The 18,882-nt window shown below is 42.4% G+C and overlaps 1 protein-coding gene across 3 annotated transcripts in view; it reads left to right on the top strand.

Annotated features, from left to right (window-relative positions):
• brf1b (BRF1 general transcription factor IIIB subunit b) overlaps positions 1–18,882 on the top strand; it is a 445,784-nt gene that overhangs the window by 207,122 nt on the left and 219,780 nt on the right. For all 3 annotated transcript variants that reach the window (XM_073039442.1, XM_073039443.1, XM_073039444.1), the window contains one exon: positions 17,361–17,433. In XM_073039442.1, coding sequence (XP_072895543.1) covers positions 17,361–17,433 — 73 coding nt within the window. The remainder of the gene's footprint in view (positions 1–17,360; positions 17,434–18,882) is intronic.

Here is an 18,882-nt window from a genome sequence, read left to right as displayed (position 1 = left end):
GTTAACTTGATAAGAGTCCATGGTATTACAGAAAAGTTACGAGCATGAATAGAGCATTGGGTGACTGGCAGAAGGCAAAGAGTGGGAATAAAAAGGGCCTTTTTTTTATTGGTTGACAGTGACTAGTGGTGTACTACCATTATTGTACCATTATTATACGGTATTGGGAGCACTTTAATGGTTTGGGTGACTTTCTCGATGTCTTTGTGGACGATATGAAGATGGATGGGAGGGCAAGTGGTGTTGAGGAAGCAGGGAGTCTGCAGAAGGACTTAGATTAGGAGAATGAGCAAAGAAAAGGCAGATGGATAGTGTAGGGATCTATGAACTCATGCAATGTGTTAGAAGGAATTAAGGCATAGACTATTTTCTAAATGGGGAGAAAATTAAAAAGTCAGAGGTGCAAAGTGACTTGGGAGTCTTCATGCAGGATTTCCTGAAAGTTAATTTGCAGATTGAGTCGGTGGTAGGGAAGGCAAATGTAATGTTAGCATTCATTTTGAGAGGACTAGAATATAAAAGCAAGAATGTGATGCTGAGGTTTTATAAGGCATTGGTCAGACTGCACTTGGAGTATTGTGAGAAGCTTTGGGATCCTTGTCTAAGAAAAGATGTGCTGGCATTGGAGAGGGTCCAGAGGAGAAGAATAATTCTGGGAATGATAGGATTAACGTATGAGGAGCGTATGATGGCTTTGGGCTGAAGAAGGGGAATCTCATTGAAACCTATTCAATATTGAAAGGCCTAGATAGAATGCATGTGGAGAGAATGTTTCCTATAGTGGGTCTGTCTAGACCCAGATTGCATAACCTCAGAATAGAATGATGTTCCTTCAGAGCAGATGAAGAGGAATTTCCTTAGCCTGAGGGTGTTGAATCTGTGGAATTCATTACTACAAATGGCTGTGGAGGCCAAGTCATTGGATATACTTAAAGCAAAGGTTCTTGATTAGTCAGGGCGTCAAAGATTACAGGAGAAGGCAAGAAAATAAGTTTGAAAGGGATAATCAATTAGCCATGATGGAATGGATGAGCCAGATAGCCTAATTCTGCTCCTATGTCTTGTAGTTTTATGGCTCTTGGAAGCCATAGTATTTATACAACTGGTTCTGTTAAATTTAAAATACGTGCATAAATATTTGATCTCCCATAACACAAAGATATGGACCAAGAACTGGAGATCTAAAGTTTTATTTTGGTCAAAAGATCTCCTTTTATGTCACGAGTTTCTATAGTTCACCACGTCCCTCAGCATTAACTGTCAAATAGATTAGGTGTTGTGATTTTGTGTGTGTGGAATATCGTCCTTATTTTGATGTTGGGCTGGCAGAACAGCATTGACAAGGGCTGGTGACCTCCCCAGGGTTAGCAAGTTGTTAGTGGGTTCTGGAATCGGAGTTCTGTGCAGGCAGGAGGAACAAGGGCCAGTGACCCCTTGGGTATACAGGAGTTCGAGGCCTAGTGTTTGGTGATGAGTGAGTCCTGGGATTGAAAATGAAGATGGAAGCCCAAAGGTCGATTGGAAGTCGAGTCTCAATAGCCAGAGGTGAGTCTGTAAATCTCTACCGCAGCAGCCAAAGGCGCGATGTCTGCAAGTCCAAGTCCTTGAGCCCGGTGGCTGAAGATGGCCTGATCTGATATTGAAGGAATGTCTGTGTGTGTAGTGGGAGAGAGGAATGTGGCTTATTTGTCTGTTGTTGTTTTGTCACTTGTCTTCTGTGTTTTTATCATATATAAAGCAGTAATAGCATTTTACTGTTTACTTTTTAACTTGTGTTGTAAAACGCAAATATTTGTTAATTTATTTCTGGTTATATTACTTTATTGTTTGTGAGTTATATGTTCTGTGTTGTGCACCTTGGTCCGGAGGAACATTGTTTTGTTTGGTGGTATGTATGTATATGGTTGAGTGATAATAAATTTGATCTTGAACATGGTGGACATGCTTTATTGGTGCCAGAATGTGGGCTGCTCCCAAAGCACCCTCAGATGTGTTGGTTGTTAATATAAGTGATGCACTTTACTGTATGTTTAAATCAGAATCTTATTTGAGTGTGGTGGTGCTGTTGAATGTCAAGAGGTGGTGTTTGCACTCCCTCTTGCTGGAGAAGTTGGTTGCTGTGGCAAGAATGCTATTTGCTACTGAGCCATGGCTTATTGTACTCCAGGGTTCAGTACCTGCAGGCACAGGCTTCTTCAGCTCCTGAACTGCAGGGATATGCTGTTAGAAACCCTGGAGAGTTCCTGAATTACATCTCACCGATATGACACACTGCAGCTATGGGCCACCAGTGCTGCAGGGAGTGAAAATTTCAGCTGCTCAGTAGGCTAACTTAAACTTATTGGCCCACCTCCATCAAAGGCAGCCACTCCACTTCCGGTGAGAACATGCCCTTTAGATTCCCTTTAAATCCTATTTCTGCTGAATGGTTTGCAGCTGTTGAGAGCTAAATTAGGTTGCTATTTGTTTGCATTTTGAGTTGACCAAGTGCATTTGTAAATTCTGCGTGGGTGCAGCTGGTGCCCAGTTTATTTTTGACTTTCCAGCTGCTCCTCCTGAGTGAGCAGCTCATATACTGTCCCCGTATCAGCAGGATTATTTTCCCTTTTTTGTACTTTCTGTTTATATATACATACACACACAAACACACCCTGCAGTCTATTTGACAGCCCTTCAGTGGGCGTTGGTGAACCTATAGAAATTCATGGCACAAAAAGAAGTCTTTGGTCTCATTGTGAATCCTGATCAAAATAGAACCAGCTCTCGGTGCATAGCTCTGTGTGTTATGGGAGATCAAATGTTCATAGATACATTTTGAAAGGTGATGATTTCTGTATCCTCCTCATAGAACTTTACAGCACAGTACAAGCCCTTCAGCCCATGATATTGTGCCAATCTCTTAACCTACTCTGAGATCAATCTAATCCTTCCCTCCTATATAACCCTACATTTTTCTTTCATCCATGTGCCTATCTAAGAGTGCCTTAAATGTCCCTAATGTATTTATCTCTACCAAGCACCCATCACTCTATGTTTAAAAAATAAATCATATATCTGACATCCCCCTACACGTTTCTCTAATTATGCTCCCGGTATTAGCCATATCTGCGCTGGGCATCCATTCAGTGCTGCTTATTTCTTATACACCTCTATCAATTCTCCTCTTGTTCTCCTTCTGTCCAAAGAGAAAAGCTGTAGCTTGCTCAACCTATCCTGTAGTCCAGGTAACAACCTTGTAAATCTCCTCCGCATCTTCTCTAAAGCTTTCACATCCTTCCTATAATGAGGTGAGGAGAAATAAATCAGTACTCCCAAATATGGCCTAACCAGAGTCAGGGCATTGAATATAGAAGGTGGCATGATAGTGTAGCAGTTATCTTAAGCACTGCTATACGCTCACAACTCACTAACTCTAACCCATACGTCTTTGGATTGTGGGAAGAAACTCAAGACTGCTGTAACAGGAAGAATGTACAAACTCCTTTCAGACAACGGTGGGAATTGAACCCTGATCTTACATCTAGCATTGAAAACTGTTACGTTAGCCGCTATACTACTGTGTTGCCACTGATGATGCCCAGTCTGCTGGGCATTTTCTGCAGCTCTCCATTTTCACATGTCCTTTTTTCTTATTTTCCTCTTTCTGATGTATTTATCAAGCAGATGGCTTTTTCAACATGGCAGTCCTGGCACCGCCCTATCAGAGCTGTTCCCTCCCTCCCATCATTGCAACTTCAGACTAACTTGTTTCATCACTTTTCCAGTTCTGATAAGGGCCTTTCACATGAGCCGTAAGCTCTGTTTCTTTCTCCACATATGCTGCCTGACCTGCCGAGCGTTTGCCGACATTGCAGTCCTCTTGTTGACTTGATACAACCTAATATTTCTTCAGTACATTACTGTTCATTTTAATCCTTTGGTCAGACCCTAATGTGTTTGGATCTCATTCTAGAGGTGTATTACCATATATTTTCAGACAGAGCTCTGAATCAGAATCAGAATAAGGTTTATTATCACTGAAATGAAATTTGTTGTTTTGAAGCAACAATACATTTTATGAAAAATAACTATAATTACAATAAGAATGTATAAAAATTACATTAAGAGAGCAAAAAGAGTGGAACGTAGTGAGGTAGTGTTCATGGATTCATGGTGCATTCAGAAATCTGATTCTAGAGGGGATAAAACTCTTCTTAAAAATATTGAGTGTGTGCCTTCAGGCTCCTGTACCTCCTCCCTGATGGTAATAAGACAAAAGGCATGGTCCTGGATGGTGAGGGTCCTTCACGATGGATACTGCCTTCTTGAGGCATCAACTTTTGAAGATGTCCTTGATGGTAGTTGGCTCAAATTCAAGTTTATTGTCATTCAACTGTACACATGTATACTGCCAAACGAAAGAACATTCCTGCTACTAAATTGCACAACATAGTACATATAATTCACACACAACATGTAAAGTAATATTACCACAAATAAATTAACAAATAATAAAGTGCATTAATGATGTAAGTTAAAAAATAAATAGTATGATGCTACTGGCACGTAACATGTCATGAGGCGTGGGCTGGTGGCAGGGAGTTAAGTCATCTCACAGCCTCAGTGAAGAAGCTGTTTCCAGTAAAAGTTCTTCTCTTAATGCAATATCTCTTGCCTGATGGTAGGGGGTCAAAGAAATCATTGGACAGATGGGAAGGATCATTGATAATGCTAAGGGCTCTACATACACAGCACACTGTATAAATATGTCTGAATAGTAGAGGAGAGACCACAGTGTTCGATGGTTTTTTCAGTGGTCCAATCAAATTGAGAGCGAGAGAGTTCCATGAGTGAGATTTAAAAAAGGAGTGTCTGTGAGCTTTTGGTGTTTTTCCAGTGGCTGAATCAAATCAAGAGCGAGAGAGGAGGCAACTCATGTGAAATTTGCTTTCAATCAAATGCACATTAGTAAGAGCAAATAAAAATAAGACAGGGACAAGTGGAGTGGCCATTGTGTGAGTGTACCATTGGGGAGTCTTCGGCTCATCAGGCTTCGACAAGAATAAGCTTGGGCAAGCTAAGTACCTGGTAACTTTCTCATTCATTCTTTGTCTGTTAGTGCAGTGAGAATGATTCCAGGGGCTGTGTTGTGTTCTTTGCGTGAGATGTGGAAATTCTGGGAAACCTCCAGCCTCCCAGATAATCACACCTGCACCAGGTGCACTGAGCTGCCGCTCCTCAGAGAACATGTTAAGGAAATGGAGCTGCATCTCAATAGCCTTTGGCTCATGTGAGAAACTGAGGAGGGGATGGACAGGAGCTACAGGGAGGTTGTCACCCCTAGGCTGCAGGAGGCAGGTATCTGGGTGACTGTACGGAGAGGGAAAGCAACCAGTGTGGTGTACCCCTGTGGCCATTCCTTTCAAGAATAAGTATGCTATTTTGGATACTGTTGTGGGAGGGGTGGTGAGCCACCCAGAAGGAAGCCACAGCAATCAGGTCTCTGGCACTGAGTCTGGCACAGTGACTCAGAAGGCACAGGGGGAGAAGGGACCTGCAGAAGTGATAAAGGATTCCGTAGATAGAGGAGTAGACGCTAGTTTCCGTGGATGTGATAGAGACACCCAGAGGGTATATTCCAGGGTCAGTAACGTCTCGGATGTAGTTCACAACATTCTAAAGGGGGAGGGGGAGCATTCAAAAGTCTTGGTACATATTGGCATTAATGACATGGGTATGAAAAGGGAGGAGGTGCTGAAGAGAGAATTTAGGGTGCTCAATAGAAAGCCGAAAAGCAGGACCTCCAGGGTAGTATTCTCCAGATTGCTGACTATTTCACACAACAGTGAGGGTAAGAATAGAATGATTTGGCAGATAAATGCCTGACTGTAGAATTGGTGCTGGAGCAGGGTTTCAGATTTCGGAATCATTGGGATCTCTTCTGGGAAAGGTATGACTTGTACAAAAAGGACAGGTTACACCTGAACCCAAAGGGGACCAGAATCCTTCTGGGCAGGTTTGCTAGATCTATTGGGAAGGGTTTAAACTAATTTGGCAAAGGGATGAAACTGAGTGATGGGGCTGAGGATGGGCCAGTTGGTGTACAGGCAGAGGTAGTGTGTAGTGAGACTGTCGGGAAGAACAGGCAGAGGATGAGATGCAGTGTAACGAACAAAATTGAAAAGGGGGATGACTACAGGACTGAAGATTTTATCTTTTCCTTAAGGGAAGATCTTGCCTGACGAACCTGTTGGAATTCTTTGAAGAAGTAACAAGCAGATTGACGAAGCATTTGTTCCCTTGGATTTTTAGGAGAACTGTGACAAGGTGTTGCACATGAGGCTGCTTAGCAAGATAAGAGCCCGTGGTATTATAGGAAAGATGCATGGATAGAACATTGGCTGATTGGCAGGAGACAAAGGTGGAATTGAAGGGAACCTTTTTTGATTGGTTGCTGGTGACTAGTGGTGATCCACTGATTCTTTATAAATAGTATGTCAGTGATTTGGATGACAGAATTATTGGCTTTGTTGCCAAGTTTGCGGACAAATGACAAGGTGGAAGGGCAAGTAGTGTGAAGGAAGCAGGGAGCTTATAGAAGGACCGAGATAAATTAGGATAATGGGGAAAGAAGTGGCAGATGGAATACAGTGTCAGGAATTGTATGGTCATGCACTTCGGTAGAACGAACAAAAGCATAGACTATTTTCTAACAAGGGAGAAAATTCCAAAATCCTTGGTGCAAAGGGGTTGGGAGTCCTTGTGCAGGACTCCCTCAAGGTTAACTTGAAGTTTGAGTCAGTAGCAAGGAAGGGAAATGTAATGTTCGCATTCATTTTGAGAAGACTAGGATATCAAAACAAGAATGTAATGCTGAGGCTTTATTAGGCACCTCACTTGAGAGTATTGTGAGCAGTGTTGGGCCCCTTAGCTAAGAAAGGATGTGCTTACATTGGAGAGAGTTCAAAGAAGGTTTATAAAAATGATTTTAGTAATGAAGAATTTATCATGTGAGGAGCGTTTGATGGCTCTGGGCCTGTATTCGCTGGAATTTAAAACAATGAGGCGGATCTCAGTGAAACCTATCGAATGTTGAATGGCCAAGATAGGGTAGATGTAGAGAGAATGTTTTTGTAGTGGGAGAGTCTTTAGTGCAAAGGGCACAACCTCAGAATAGAGGGACGTCCATTTAGAATGGAGATGAGGAGGAATTTCTTCAGCCAGAGGGTGGCAAATCCAGAATTTTTTGCCACAGGCAGCTGTGGAGGCCAGGTCATTTGGGTGTTTTTAAGACAGAGGTTGATAGTTTCTTGATAAGTCAGGGTGTGAAAGGTTACTGGGCAAAGGCAGGAGGATGGGGTTAGGAGGGAAATGGATCAGCCTTGAACAAAATGGTGGCACAAACTTCATAGGCCGAATTGCCTAATTCTGCACCTATGTCTTCTCTTATGATCCTTTCTGCAGTTCTCGCTATCCTCGCAATCCTCTGTAGAGACTTGCGGTCCAATGACTTGCAATTGCTGTATCAGACAGTGATGCAGCTGGTCAGAATCAAAATCAGGTTTAATATTACCAGCATACGTTGAGAAATTTGTTAACTTTGTGGCAGCAGTACAATGCAATACGTAACAATAGAAAAAATGTGAATTACAAAGTACACACACAATATGCTGGTGGAACACAGCAGGTCCTGACGAAGGGTCTCGGCCCAAAATGTCGACAGTGCTTCTCCTTATAGATGCTGCCTGGCCTGCTGTGTTCCACCAGCATTTTGTGTGTGTTGTTTGAATTTCCAGCATCTGCAGATTTCCTCGTGTTTGAATTACAAAGTATATGTGTGTGTGTGTATGTGTGTATATAGACACACACACACATAAAATATTTAAATTAAATAAGTAGTGCAAAAATAAATATTAAAATGTAGTGAGGTGGCATTCATGGGTTCAACAATCATTCAGAAATTGTATGGTACAGGGGAAGAAGCTGTTTCTGAATCTTTGAGCGCATGCCTTCAGGCTTCTGTACCTCCTTCCTGAAGGTAGCAATGGCTCTTTGAAGATGTCCTGGATACTACAGAGGCTAGTGCCCATGGTGGAGCTGACTAATCTTACAATTCTCTGCAGCTTATTTTGATCTTGTGCAGTAGCCCCCCCCCCCCCCCCCCATACCAGAAGGTGATGCAGCCATGGTACATCTGCAGGAATTTGTGAGTGTTTTCGTAACATACAAAATCTCCTCAAACTCCTAACAAAATATAACCGCCGTCTTGCTGCCTTTATAGCTACGTCAGTATATTGGATCCAGGTTAGGTCTTAGGAGATATTGCCACCCAAGAACTTGGAATTGCTCACTCTTTCAGCTTCTGATCCCTCTGAGGACTGGTGTGTGTTCCCTTGTCTTACCTCTTCTGAAGTCCACAATCAGTTCTTTGGTCCTACTGATATTGAGTACAAGGAGTACAGGAGGAATGGAAACATGCTAGCCCCTATTGACATTAATGGATCTGGGGTTGAGAGGGTGAACAGCTTTAAGTTCCTCAGCATAAATATTACCGAGGATCTCACATGATCTGTACTTAACAGCTGTGAGATAAAAAAGGCACAACACCTCTTTCACCTCAGACAGTTGAAAAAGTTTGATATGGGCCGCCAAATCATAAGAACTTTCTATAGGGGCACGATTGAGAGCATCCTGACTGGCTGCATCGTTGCCTGCTATGGGAACTGTACTTCCCTCAATCTCTGAACTCTGCAGAGAGTGGTGCAGACAGCCCAGTGCATCTGTAGATGTGAACTCACCACTATTCAGGACATTTACAAAGACAGGTGTGTAAAAAGGGCCCGGAGGATCACTGGGGACCTGAGTCACCCCAACCACAGACTGTTCCAGCTGCTTCCATTTGGGAAATGATATTACAGCATAAAAGCCAGGACCAACAGGCTCCGGGACAGCTTCTTCCACCAGGCCATCAGACTACTTAATCCATGCTTAGGCAACTGTATTTTTATGTTTGGTTGTTCTGTTGTGCATACTACTTATTATAAATTACTATAAATTGCACATTGCACATTTAAATGGAGATATAATGTAAAGATTTTTACTCATGTATATGAAGGATGTAAGAAATAAAGTCAATTCAATTCAAAGTTGTTGCTGCGACATCACTCAACTAGCTGGAATATCTCAGTCCTGTATGCTCTCTTGTCAGCATCTGAGATTCTGCTAACAAAGCTTTTAGCATCAACAAATTTATAGATGGAATTTGAGCTGTGCCTAGCCTCACAGTCATGGGCTTAGAGAGCAGAGCAGCAGGCTAAGCACACATCCCTGAGATGCACCAGTATTGATCAGCGAGGTGGAGATGTTATTACCAATCCATACAGATTGTGGTTTTCCAGTTAGGAGGTCGAGGATCCAGTTGCAGAGGTCCAGTTACATAGGCCCAGGTTCTGGAGTTTTTTGATCAGAGCTATAGGAATGATGGTGTTAAATTCTGAGTTGTAGTCAATAAGCAGCATCCTGACATAAGCATTTGTATTTTATTGTCCAGTGATCCAAGGCCGCATGGAGACCTAATGAGATCGTGTCTGCCATAGACCTATTGTGGCAATAGCCAAACTGGGTCCAGGTCCTTGTTGAGGCAGGAATTGATTCTAGCCATGACCAGCCTCTCAAAGCACTTCATCGCCATAGATGTGAGTGCTATTGGATGGTAGTCATTGAGGCACCTCACCCTGCTCTTCGTGTGCAGTAGTATGATTATTGACCTTTTGAAGCAGGTCAGAACTTCTGACTGTAGCAATGAGAGGTTGAAAATGTGGCATTGTGTACAGGGTACTTTTGATGGTGCTCCTGTAAAAATTGGTTAGAATGGGAAGCCAGGAGCCTTGCTACAATCTACATTCCTTGGAGTTGAAAAGAATGAGGGGATAACCATTTAACCTGAGATTCTAAGGGCAGATGTTTCCACCTGTGGGAAATCTTCAACAAAGGGACAGAGTTATAAGAGGTCAACTGTTTAAAACAAAGATGCGTAGGAATTCATTGTCACAGATCATGGCCAATCTCGGGACCTCTCTTCCCCAGAGGGTTATAAAGGTCAAATTATTGGGAGTTTTTACAGAAGAGGTCGAAAGATCAGGGCTGTCGGGAACTGGCACAGAATAAGAGTCTGGGGCAGATCAGCAATGATGATATTGGATGGCAAGAAAAGCAGAATACTAAAGACCATAAAACAAGAACTGCATTAGGCCACTTAGGCTATTGAGTCTGCTCTGCCATTCAGTCATTGCTCCTGCCTTTTCCCATCTTCTCCCTATGACCTTTGACACCCTTATTAATCAAGAATCCATCGACTTTTGTTTTAAATTTACCCATTGGTTTGGCCTCCACAGATTCAACACCCTCTGGCTAACAAAATTCCTTCATCATCTCTATGCTAAATGGACTTTCCTGTATTCTGAATCTGTGCCCTCTGGTCTTAGGCTCTCCTAACATTGGAAATATCCTCTCCACGTCCGCTCTACCTAGCTAGGCCTTCCAATATTTGGTAGGTTTCAATGAGATCCTCCTTTATTCTTCTTAAGTACAGGCCTAGAGCCATCAAAGGCTTTCATTCCTCGGATCATTCTCCAGAATCTTCTCTGGACCCTCTCCAATGTCTGCTCCTCCTTTCTTAGATATAGGGCCAAAAACTGATCACAATACTCCTAACATGATATGACAAATGTCTTATAAAGTCTTAGCTTTTATATTGCAGCCCTCTTGAAATGAATGCTGACATTCCATTTGCCTTCCTTACCACGTACTCCACCTGCAAAATAACCTTTAGGTTATCCGGCACTTGGACTCCCAAGTCCCTTTGCACTTCTGATTTCTAAATTTGCTGCCCATTTAGAAAATAGTCTACACCTTTATTCCTTCTATCATAATGCATGACCATATACTTCCCTACACTGTTTTCCATCTGCCACTCTTTGCCCTGTCACGTACCCCGTGACGGGTTAAAGAACCAGCAGAAATGGAAAACACATTGGAGTCTGGTATTACTAATAACTAATAATGTTTATTAGTAACTACGCAATGCAGTACTATAAATGCAGATATATCAAATAGGTTAGCAATGATGTATATCTACACACACACACACACACACACACACACACACACACACACACACACACACACACACACACACACACACACACACACACACACACACACACACACACACACACACACACTCTTTCAAACCCAGGGGTGAAGGGATACAGTCTTATGATGAAAAGAGTTCAGTTCAGTTTGAGGTCGTTAGTTAAGTTGGAGTGAGAGGTGAGAGGTGAGAGATGAGCTGATGCCTTCGACCTTCCCATTGTCTTCCGAAATCCTGTTGTAGTCACCAACTATGACCTTAACACGTATGACTTCTTCAGTGATGGAATTATCACCCAGGCGAGGGTGGACACACAAATAATTTCCCACCGATTGAACCTTTTCACACTGCTAGAGCCACTGATTGATTTCCCCGAATCGTTCCTCCAAAAATTCCTCCTTCCTGTGGGTGCAACAAAGCTCGTTCAGTGTCTGAAACTGTGTGTCTGTCTGTGTCCCAGCAGACCTGGTTTTTATCTCCACATGTTGGACACCAGCTGTCCATCAACCTGCTCCGCCCTCCTCTCTGCAAGAACTTTGCAAGCAGGCAAGTGTCCTTGGAAAGGTAAACAACTTGTAGAGAAACCATAACATCAATCTTTCGAGCAGTTTCTGTCTGTCTCTCTCTCTCTCTCTCACTGCATTGGATGCCTCCCTCTCTCTCTTAATAGCAGCACAGTTCATAGGGTCAATTCTGGACCCCATCACAAACTCGGGTCATTTCGGGTCACAGCCCATTCTCCTAATCTGTCCAAGTTGTTCTGTAGACTCCCTGCTTCCTAAACAGTGCTTTTCTCTTCACCTATCTTCATATCACCTGCAAAGCTTGAGGTGCCGAATGGCCTCCTGCTACTTTCTTGTGATGAGTATAGGAGCAAAAAATTACTGCAGGCAGGTGGAGCTGGAATGTGGCATCAAGGTTAATTCAGATCAGGCTTGAATATATTAAATACTGAAGTAAATGTGAGGGGCTAGTGACCTGTTGATGCTGCTAATTTTTATGTTAGTATATCCTTGGATAATTAAGCAATCTATGTGTGTAGTTGTCACAACATTAAGCTTAGTTTTATTTAGAAGCAAGCAACATCTGTGCCATACCAGTGCAAGGGAATGACAATTTTCAGCTAAGGTCCAAACACTTCAAATTCATAGAACTTTACAGCAGAGTACATGCCTTTTAGCCCAGGATGTTGTGCTGACCTTTTAACCTTCTCTGAGATCAATCTAACCTTCACCACCCCATCTGCCTACTACCCTATCTTTCTGATACACCGTATATCCTTGGACGTTAAGCTCCCAATGGAAGTCATCCTTTAGCCAAGTTTCAAAGATGGCTGCAGAGTCGTACTTGTCAATCTGTAGCTGAATTTCAAGATCGTCCATTTTATATCCTATCTCAGAGTCTCTTAAATGCCCCTAATGTATCTGCTTCACCATCACCCTGGCAGCATGTTTAAAGGCTAATTTATACTTATGCGTAGTAGCCTATGCCGCAGCCTTCGTAAGTGGCCTGCGCCGCTGTGAGCATTTATACCTGTGCGTTGGTGTGTCTGCGTCGCTCTGCAATTCACTGCCAAAACGCTAGTTGGCGGTGGGGTTTCTATTGGCAACTGAGCGCATCATGTTGGAGTTGGAGCTAATAAATGTTGAACAAGGGTTACTTTTATTGAAATTACTGCAACACAGAAAAGAGAGAAGACGTCAGATGAGATGGTGTGTACGACCATTGAACGGATTCAGGCAGAAGGAGGGTGAAATTTTTTGTGCTTGTCCGACCACTGAGAGACGTGGATGAGGAAATGCATTTCAAATATTTTCGTATATCGGCAGGTGGATTTGATGATTTGGCTTCCAACCATTTATTTTGCAACAGTGTACGCACAGTATGCCTACAGACAGGAGGAAATGCGATGCTACCAAGCGGACCGATCACAGTTGTTGCGGTCTGCATTGCCGCGACGCACAGCTACATGTTTGGAGAGGTGCGCGTCAGGCTATGGTGTAGGGTACAGTGTAGGTTACACGGCTATGCTGTAGCTACGGCGTTCATTTGACACAGAAGTATAAATCAGCCTTAACGCATCCACCACTCTGTGTAACAGACCTAATTACAAGGAAAAGTTTGTAACACTTTGCAGTTACCTGGTTTTCTGTATTAATTATTCATAAAATGTGGTCTGATCTTCATCTAAGTCACAATAATAGACAAACACAATCTGCCTGAACTAATAACTCACAAACAATTGTACTTTGCACATCATTATTGAATACATTATTTAATCAGTCACAGTCCAGGATGGAAGGGTTCTCATATGTGAACCCTTCTATTTAATAACTGATAGAACCTCCTTTAGCAACAATAGCCTCTATCAGATGTTTTCTGTGGCTGCTGATCAGACTTGCACAATGGCAAGGAGAAATTTTAGACCATTCCTCCATACAAAACTGTTTTAATTCATTAATATTTCTGCAATATCTTGTGTGAACAGCCCTCTTCAGGTAATACCACAGCATCTCAGTTGGGTTAAGGTGTGGACTCTTACGGCCATTCCAATACCAAAATATTCTTCTTTTTAAATCATTCTGTTGTTGTTTTACTCTTGTGTTTTGATCATTGTCTTGTTGGATCATCCAACTACTATTGAGCTTCAGTGACAGACCGCTACCTTGATATTCTCCTGTAACATGTCTCGATTCAATTTTGAATTCATTGTTCCCTCATGACTGCAAGCTGCCCAAGGCCTGAGTTAGCAAAGCAGCCCCAAATCATGATGTTTCTTCCACCGTGCTTCACAGTTGGGATGAAGTTTTGGTGTTAGTGTGCAGTGCCCTTTTTTTCTCTAAATGTGGCATTTCTGCCAAAAAGTTCAACTTCTGTCTCATCTGTCCACAGATATTGTCCCAGGAGTGTTGTGGAATATCCAGGTGGGCTTTTGCAAACGTGAGACGTGCAACAATGTTTTTTTTTTGGAGAGCAGTGGTTTCCTTCCATGAATACCGTTCCTGTTCAGGGTTTTCTTTATAGTGGACATATGAACAGAGACTTTAGCAAGTTCTAGAGATTTCTGCAGGTCTTTTGCTGTTACCCTTGGGTTCTTTTTCATCTACTTCAGCATTGCACGCTGTGCTCTTAGTGTGATCTTTGCAAGGTGCCTACACTTAGGGAGAGTAGCAAGAGTACTGAATTTCCTCCATTTGTAGACTTTTTCAGTTTCTGTGGGCTGATGAACACTCAGGTCTTTAGAAATGCTTTGGTAGCCTCTTCCAGCTTCGTACATCTCTACCATTCTTGTTCTAAGATCCTCTGAAAGTTTTTTTTGATCAAGGCATGGTGCACATAAGCAGATCTTCCTTGAGAAGAACAGGCTCTGTAAGTAACCTGACTTTATGTGCCTTTTTTACTGGACAGGGCACCTCTACAACCCACACCTCCAATCTCATGTCATTGATTGGAACACCTGATACCAAATAGGTTTTGTAGAAGGCATTACCTCATTCACATACTTCTTTTGAATCTAGACTGTGATTTTTTAAATGGTATACTCAGTATTGATGAAAAGTACAATTGTTTGTGTGTTATTGGTTTAGGTAGATTGTGTTTGTCTATTACTGTGACTTAGATGAAGATCAGACCACATTTTATAAGTCATTAATGGAAAAGACCAGGCAATTACAAAGGGTTCACAAACTTTTTCTTGCAACTGTACCTTTGACATTTCCCCTATATTTTCCTCCAAGAACCTTAACGTTATGTCCCCTGGTTTTAGCCATTTTTACTCTATGAAAGTATCTCTGGCTATCCACTCAATGTATGCCTTTTTTCATCTTGTACACTTCAATTTAACCTAACCAATCTATTAAATAAGCAGATTCAACTTCATCTGCTGAGTTCCTCCAGCATTTTTTTGTGTGTTCCTAGAGATTCCATGGCAATCGTCTTGCATTTCCTCCACCAGTCTTTTTGGTGTCACTGCTGACCCGAAACTTAACTGGATCAGTTGCTTAAGTGGTTTGGCTACTCGGTCCTAGACAGAGACTGAGTATCCTGTGCAAAGTAGCTTACCTCCTTATATTCCCCAGGGTTTTTCCCTGGTCTGCAAGCTAAGTTCAAGTTTACCGTTGTCACAGCCATACACACCAAGGATATAAATGACATGAAAATTAACTTCTTGCAGTACGTTACAAAATGAAGACAAACATACGGCACATATCAGGAAAGGAAAACCATGGGATGCCCTTTGTACTTTTTGCTGAGGGGTTTTGTTTGTTTTGTCAGAGCAGGCTGTCCAGCACCATCCAGACCCGTCCTTCCTTCCACTGCTGCAGAATCAGAATCAGGTTTATTATCACTGACACTTGTTGTTTTGCAGCAGCAGTACAGTGTAAGACGTAAATTACTATGTTATAGTGAGAAATATATATAAAAAATCATGCAAAAAGAGAGTGTTATAGTGATGTAATGTTGTTGTTCATGAACCATTCAGAAATCTGATGGTGAAGGAGAAGAAGCTGTACCTAAATCATTGAGTGTGCATCTTCAGGCTCCTGTACCTCCTCCCTGATGGTAGTAGTGGGAAGAGGAACCCAGGGGGCGAGGCTCTTTCATTACAGACGTGTCTTTTTCAGTCATTGCTTATGAAGATAGCCTTGATGATGGGCAAGGTTATACCCTGGTGGATCTGGCTGAGTTTACAAGCCTTTGCAGGTTTTTCCAATCCTATGCAATGTCTCCACCATACTAAATGATGACGTAACCAGTCAAAATGCTCTCTGTGTTACATCTGTAGAATTTGTTACAGTCTTTGGTGACGTACCCGAATCTCCTCAAATTAATGCCTTCTTCATAATTGAATTAATATGTTAGGTACAGGATAGATCTTGTGAAATGTTGAAGTCCAGGAACTTGAAACTGACACCTCAATGAGGACCGGTGTGTGTTCTGCCTACTTCTCCTTCCTGAAAGCCACAGATATTTTCAAGATGCACTAAGCAGTCTGTCAAAGGCTTCAACGTCACCTCTCACTCAAAGTAGATGGGCAGGAACTGCATGGGAGGATCACCATTTGCAGATCGTCCTCCAAAATGCGCATCATCCTGACTGTGGAGCTATGTGACTATGTCCCTCTGTGGCAACACTGGGTGCTCCTTCAATGGGAGAGCTTATCTAGGAAATTTAGGCCTCTGTAACATTGGCCTTGTCAGCAATGACTAAATATTATGTGACTTAGCAATACTTTCTGTCACTGAAGTACTTACAAAAATTGTATCCGTCTTTTTCTCAGAAGTGCTAAAGTTAGAGGGGTGATGGTGGGCACTGTGCTTGTAAAGAAGCTAGGCACTGAACAGAGTAGAAATGCTGCCATTGCAGATTCCTGTGTTCTTATTTTCTGCTCCATTTAATGTCTTTATTGTACTTTGATGGCTTTATGCCAAAGTTACCATGGTGGTTTCTATGGTAACAGACTTGAGAACCAAGTCAGAGTGTTTCAAGGGTGAAGAAATCTGCATGGTTTCTTTGGGGGGTGATGAATTGGAAAGGTGTGATGGAGGAGGCCTTCATTTCTGTTCCCTGTCCCCTGTTAGAACACAACGCAGAACAGTATTGAAATATGTTTGACGAAGCAACTAGTTTGAACTGAGTTATTAGAGGAGGTTCAATCTGTAGTCTAAAGAAAGGAGAAGGTGGATGGGGAGAAGCCTGTTTGAAGCAAGTGGGGATTTTATGGTTTAGCTGTATGTTGGTAGATCTTAAAGCAGCAGCAGTAATCTACACGTAGAATTTTGGCCTGAGCGCATCTTGTAGAGTCATAAAATAATATAGTAAAGATTACAGTCCATTCAGCCTAGCCAATCTAAGCTGTCCATGGTGTCTCCCTAGCTGGTCCCTGTTTTCTGCATTTAGCTCATATCCCTCTAAGCCCTGGCCCTTCATGTACCTGTCAAGTGCTTCTCAAATGATACTGTTGTACCTGCCTCAAGCACTTCAACTGGCAGCTCGTTTCGTAACTTTTCTGAAAGTACAAGAAGATAATTGAACATTCATCAAAATGAAATTGAGATAAAATAAAGGCCTGCTGTGTCCTGGCTTGAAACATCGATCCCCCCCCCCCCCCCCCCCACTCCATAGATGCTACCTGTTCTGCTGAGTTCTTTCAGCGTTTTCTGTGTGTTGCTGAGATGTTTAAAATGTTTTTGAAGCATGTTTATATGTTCTTAAAACTTTCTTTCAGGTGAATGTCTATGTACTGGGAAAGACCTTCCTTCTACTGGCCAGAGAGCTCTGCATCAATGCTCCAGCAATAGGTTTGTAAGCCATGATTCTTTTCACTAATGTGTGAGTGCACTGCTGATTTGTTTTTAAGCTAAGTATGTTAGCAAAGATGGCTTGCTTTATACACGTATGGAGGACTGAACCTGTGTGCTGTGTCTGAGAAAACCAGAAGGGGAAGGGGCCATTCTCTGTATGCTGTAAGCTGAATTGAATCAAACACAGGAATTAAAATGCTGTCTGCTGCTTCCTGAGAATTCCCTTTAACAGAACTGTGACAGTGTACCAAGCAGCTAGCCCACTGTAATAAGCTTGTGGTGCGCTGGAAGAACGTAGAACACTACAGCATAATACAGCCCCCTTGGCCTACAATGTTGTGCTGACCTTTTGGACTATTCTGAAATCAATCTAGCTCTTCCTCCCTATATAGCCCTCTATTTTTCTATCATCCCCAGGCCTATTGAAGAGTCTGTTAAATATCCCCAATGTATCTACCTCTACCACCACTGTAGCACTCACCACTCTCTGTGTGTACATTAAAAAAAGCTACTTCTGACACCCCCCTATACTTTCCTCCAGTCACCATTAAATTATGCTCTTTTGTGTTAGCTGTTTCCACTCTGGGAAAAGCTCTGTGGCAGTCCACTCTACTTATACTGTTATCATCGTGTACACTTGTATAAAGTCACCTCTCGTCCTCGCCCTCTCCAAAGAGAAAAGCACCAGCTCACTCAATTCTGTTGTGATATGCTGTCTAATCCTGGAGGCATCCTGCTAAATCTCTTCTGCACCCTCTCTCTGAGGAGTGTGAGGGAGATAGATGAGAGGAAAGGTCAGTTATCTTCGCCTTGGAGGATTTGAGAAGATGGAACTATATGCAGGTAAAGGTCAATAGTCTGGTGAAGATTCTTGGTTGAATGTAAAACCAAAAGTCCTAATTGCTTGAGAAACAAATACTGTAATTTGAAACTGAACACCGGTTCGGCTGCAGTTGGAGTATAGTGTGCAGTTTTGGTCACCACACAGAAAGAAGGACTTGATTATGCAAGGGAGGGTGCAGAAAAAAAATTCACAAGGATGTTGCTAACATTGGAGGCTTGAGTTATAGGGAAAGGCTGGATCTTTATTCCCTGGAGTGTAGCTGGCTGAGTGGTGACTCCAGTACTATGGGTACACTTCCTTTTTCTGTGTATTGATTATCTATAGCTTTGTACCTCCATCCACCTGGATTCTCCATTTCCTTTCTCTCTCTGCCCCTCTACCCAGTGTGCAGTATTATTCCTGCTTGTGCTTCTGTCGTCCCAGCAACCTTGCCAGAAGTACATGCCAGGAGCATGACATGTTTTGTTTGTAGTTTGTAGCTGGAAGATGTTGGAGGAGGAGGGCTAGGCTGAATACTCTCTGTTGAATGTGATTTTTCTTGCTGTCTAGATTCTGACAGTTGAATTCATGCTATCTGCAGTATCAGATCCTAATGTCACCAC

Source organism: Hemitrygon akajei, chromosome 3, assembly GCF_048418815.1.
Source record: "Hemitrygon akajei chromosome 3, sHemAka1.3, whole genome shotgun sequence".
NCBI classification, from domain to species: Eukaryota; Metazoa; Chordata; class Chondrichthyes; order Myliobatiformes; family Dasyatidae; genus Hemitrygon; species Hemitrygon akajei.
This window is presented reverse-complemented; position numbering and strand designations above follow the sequence as displayed.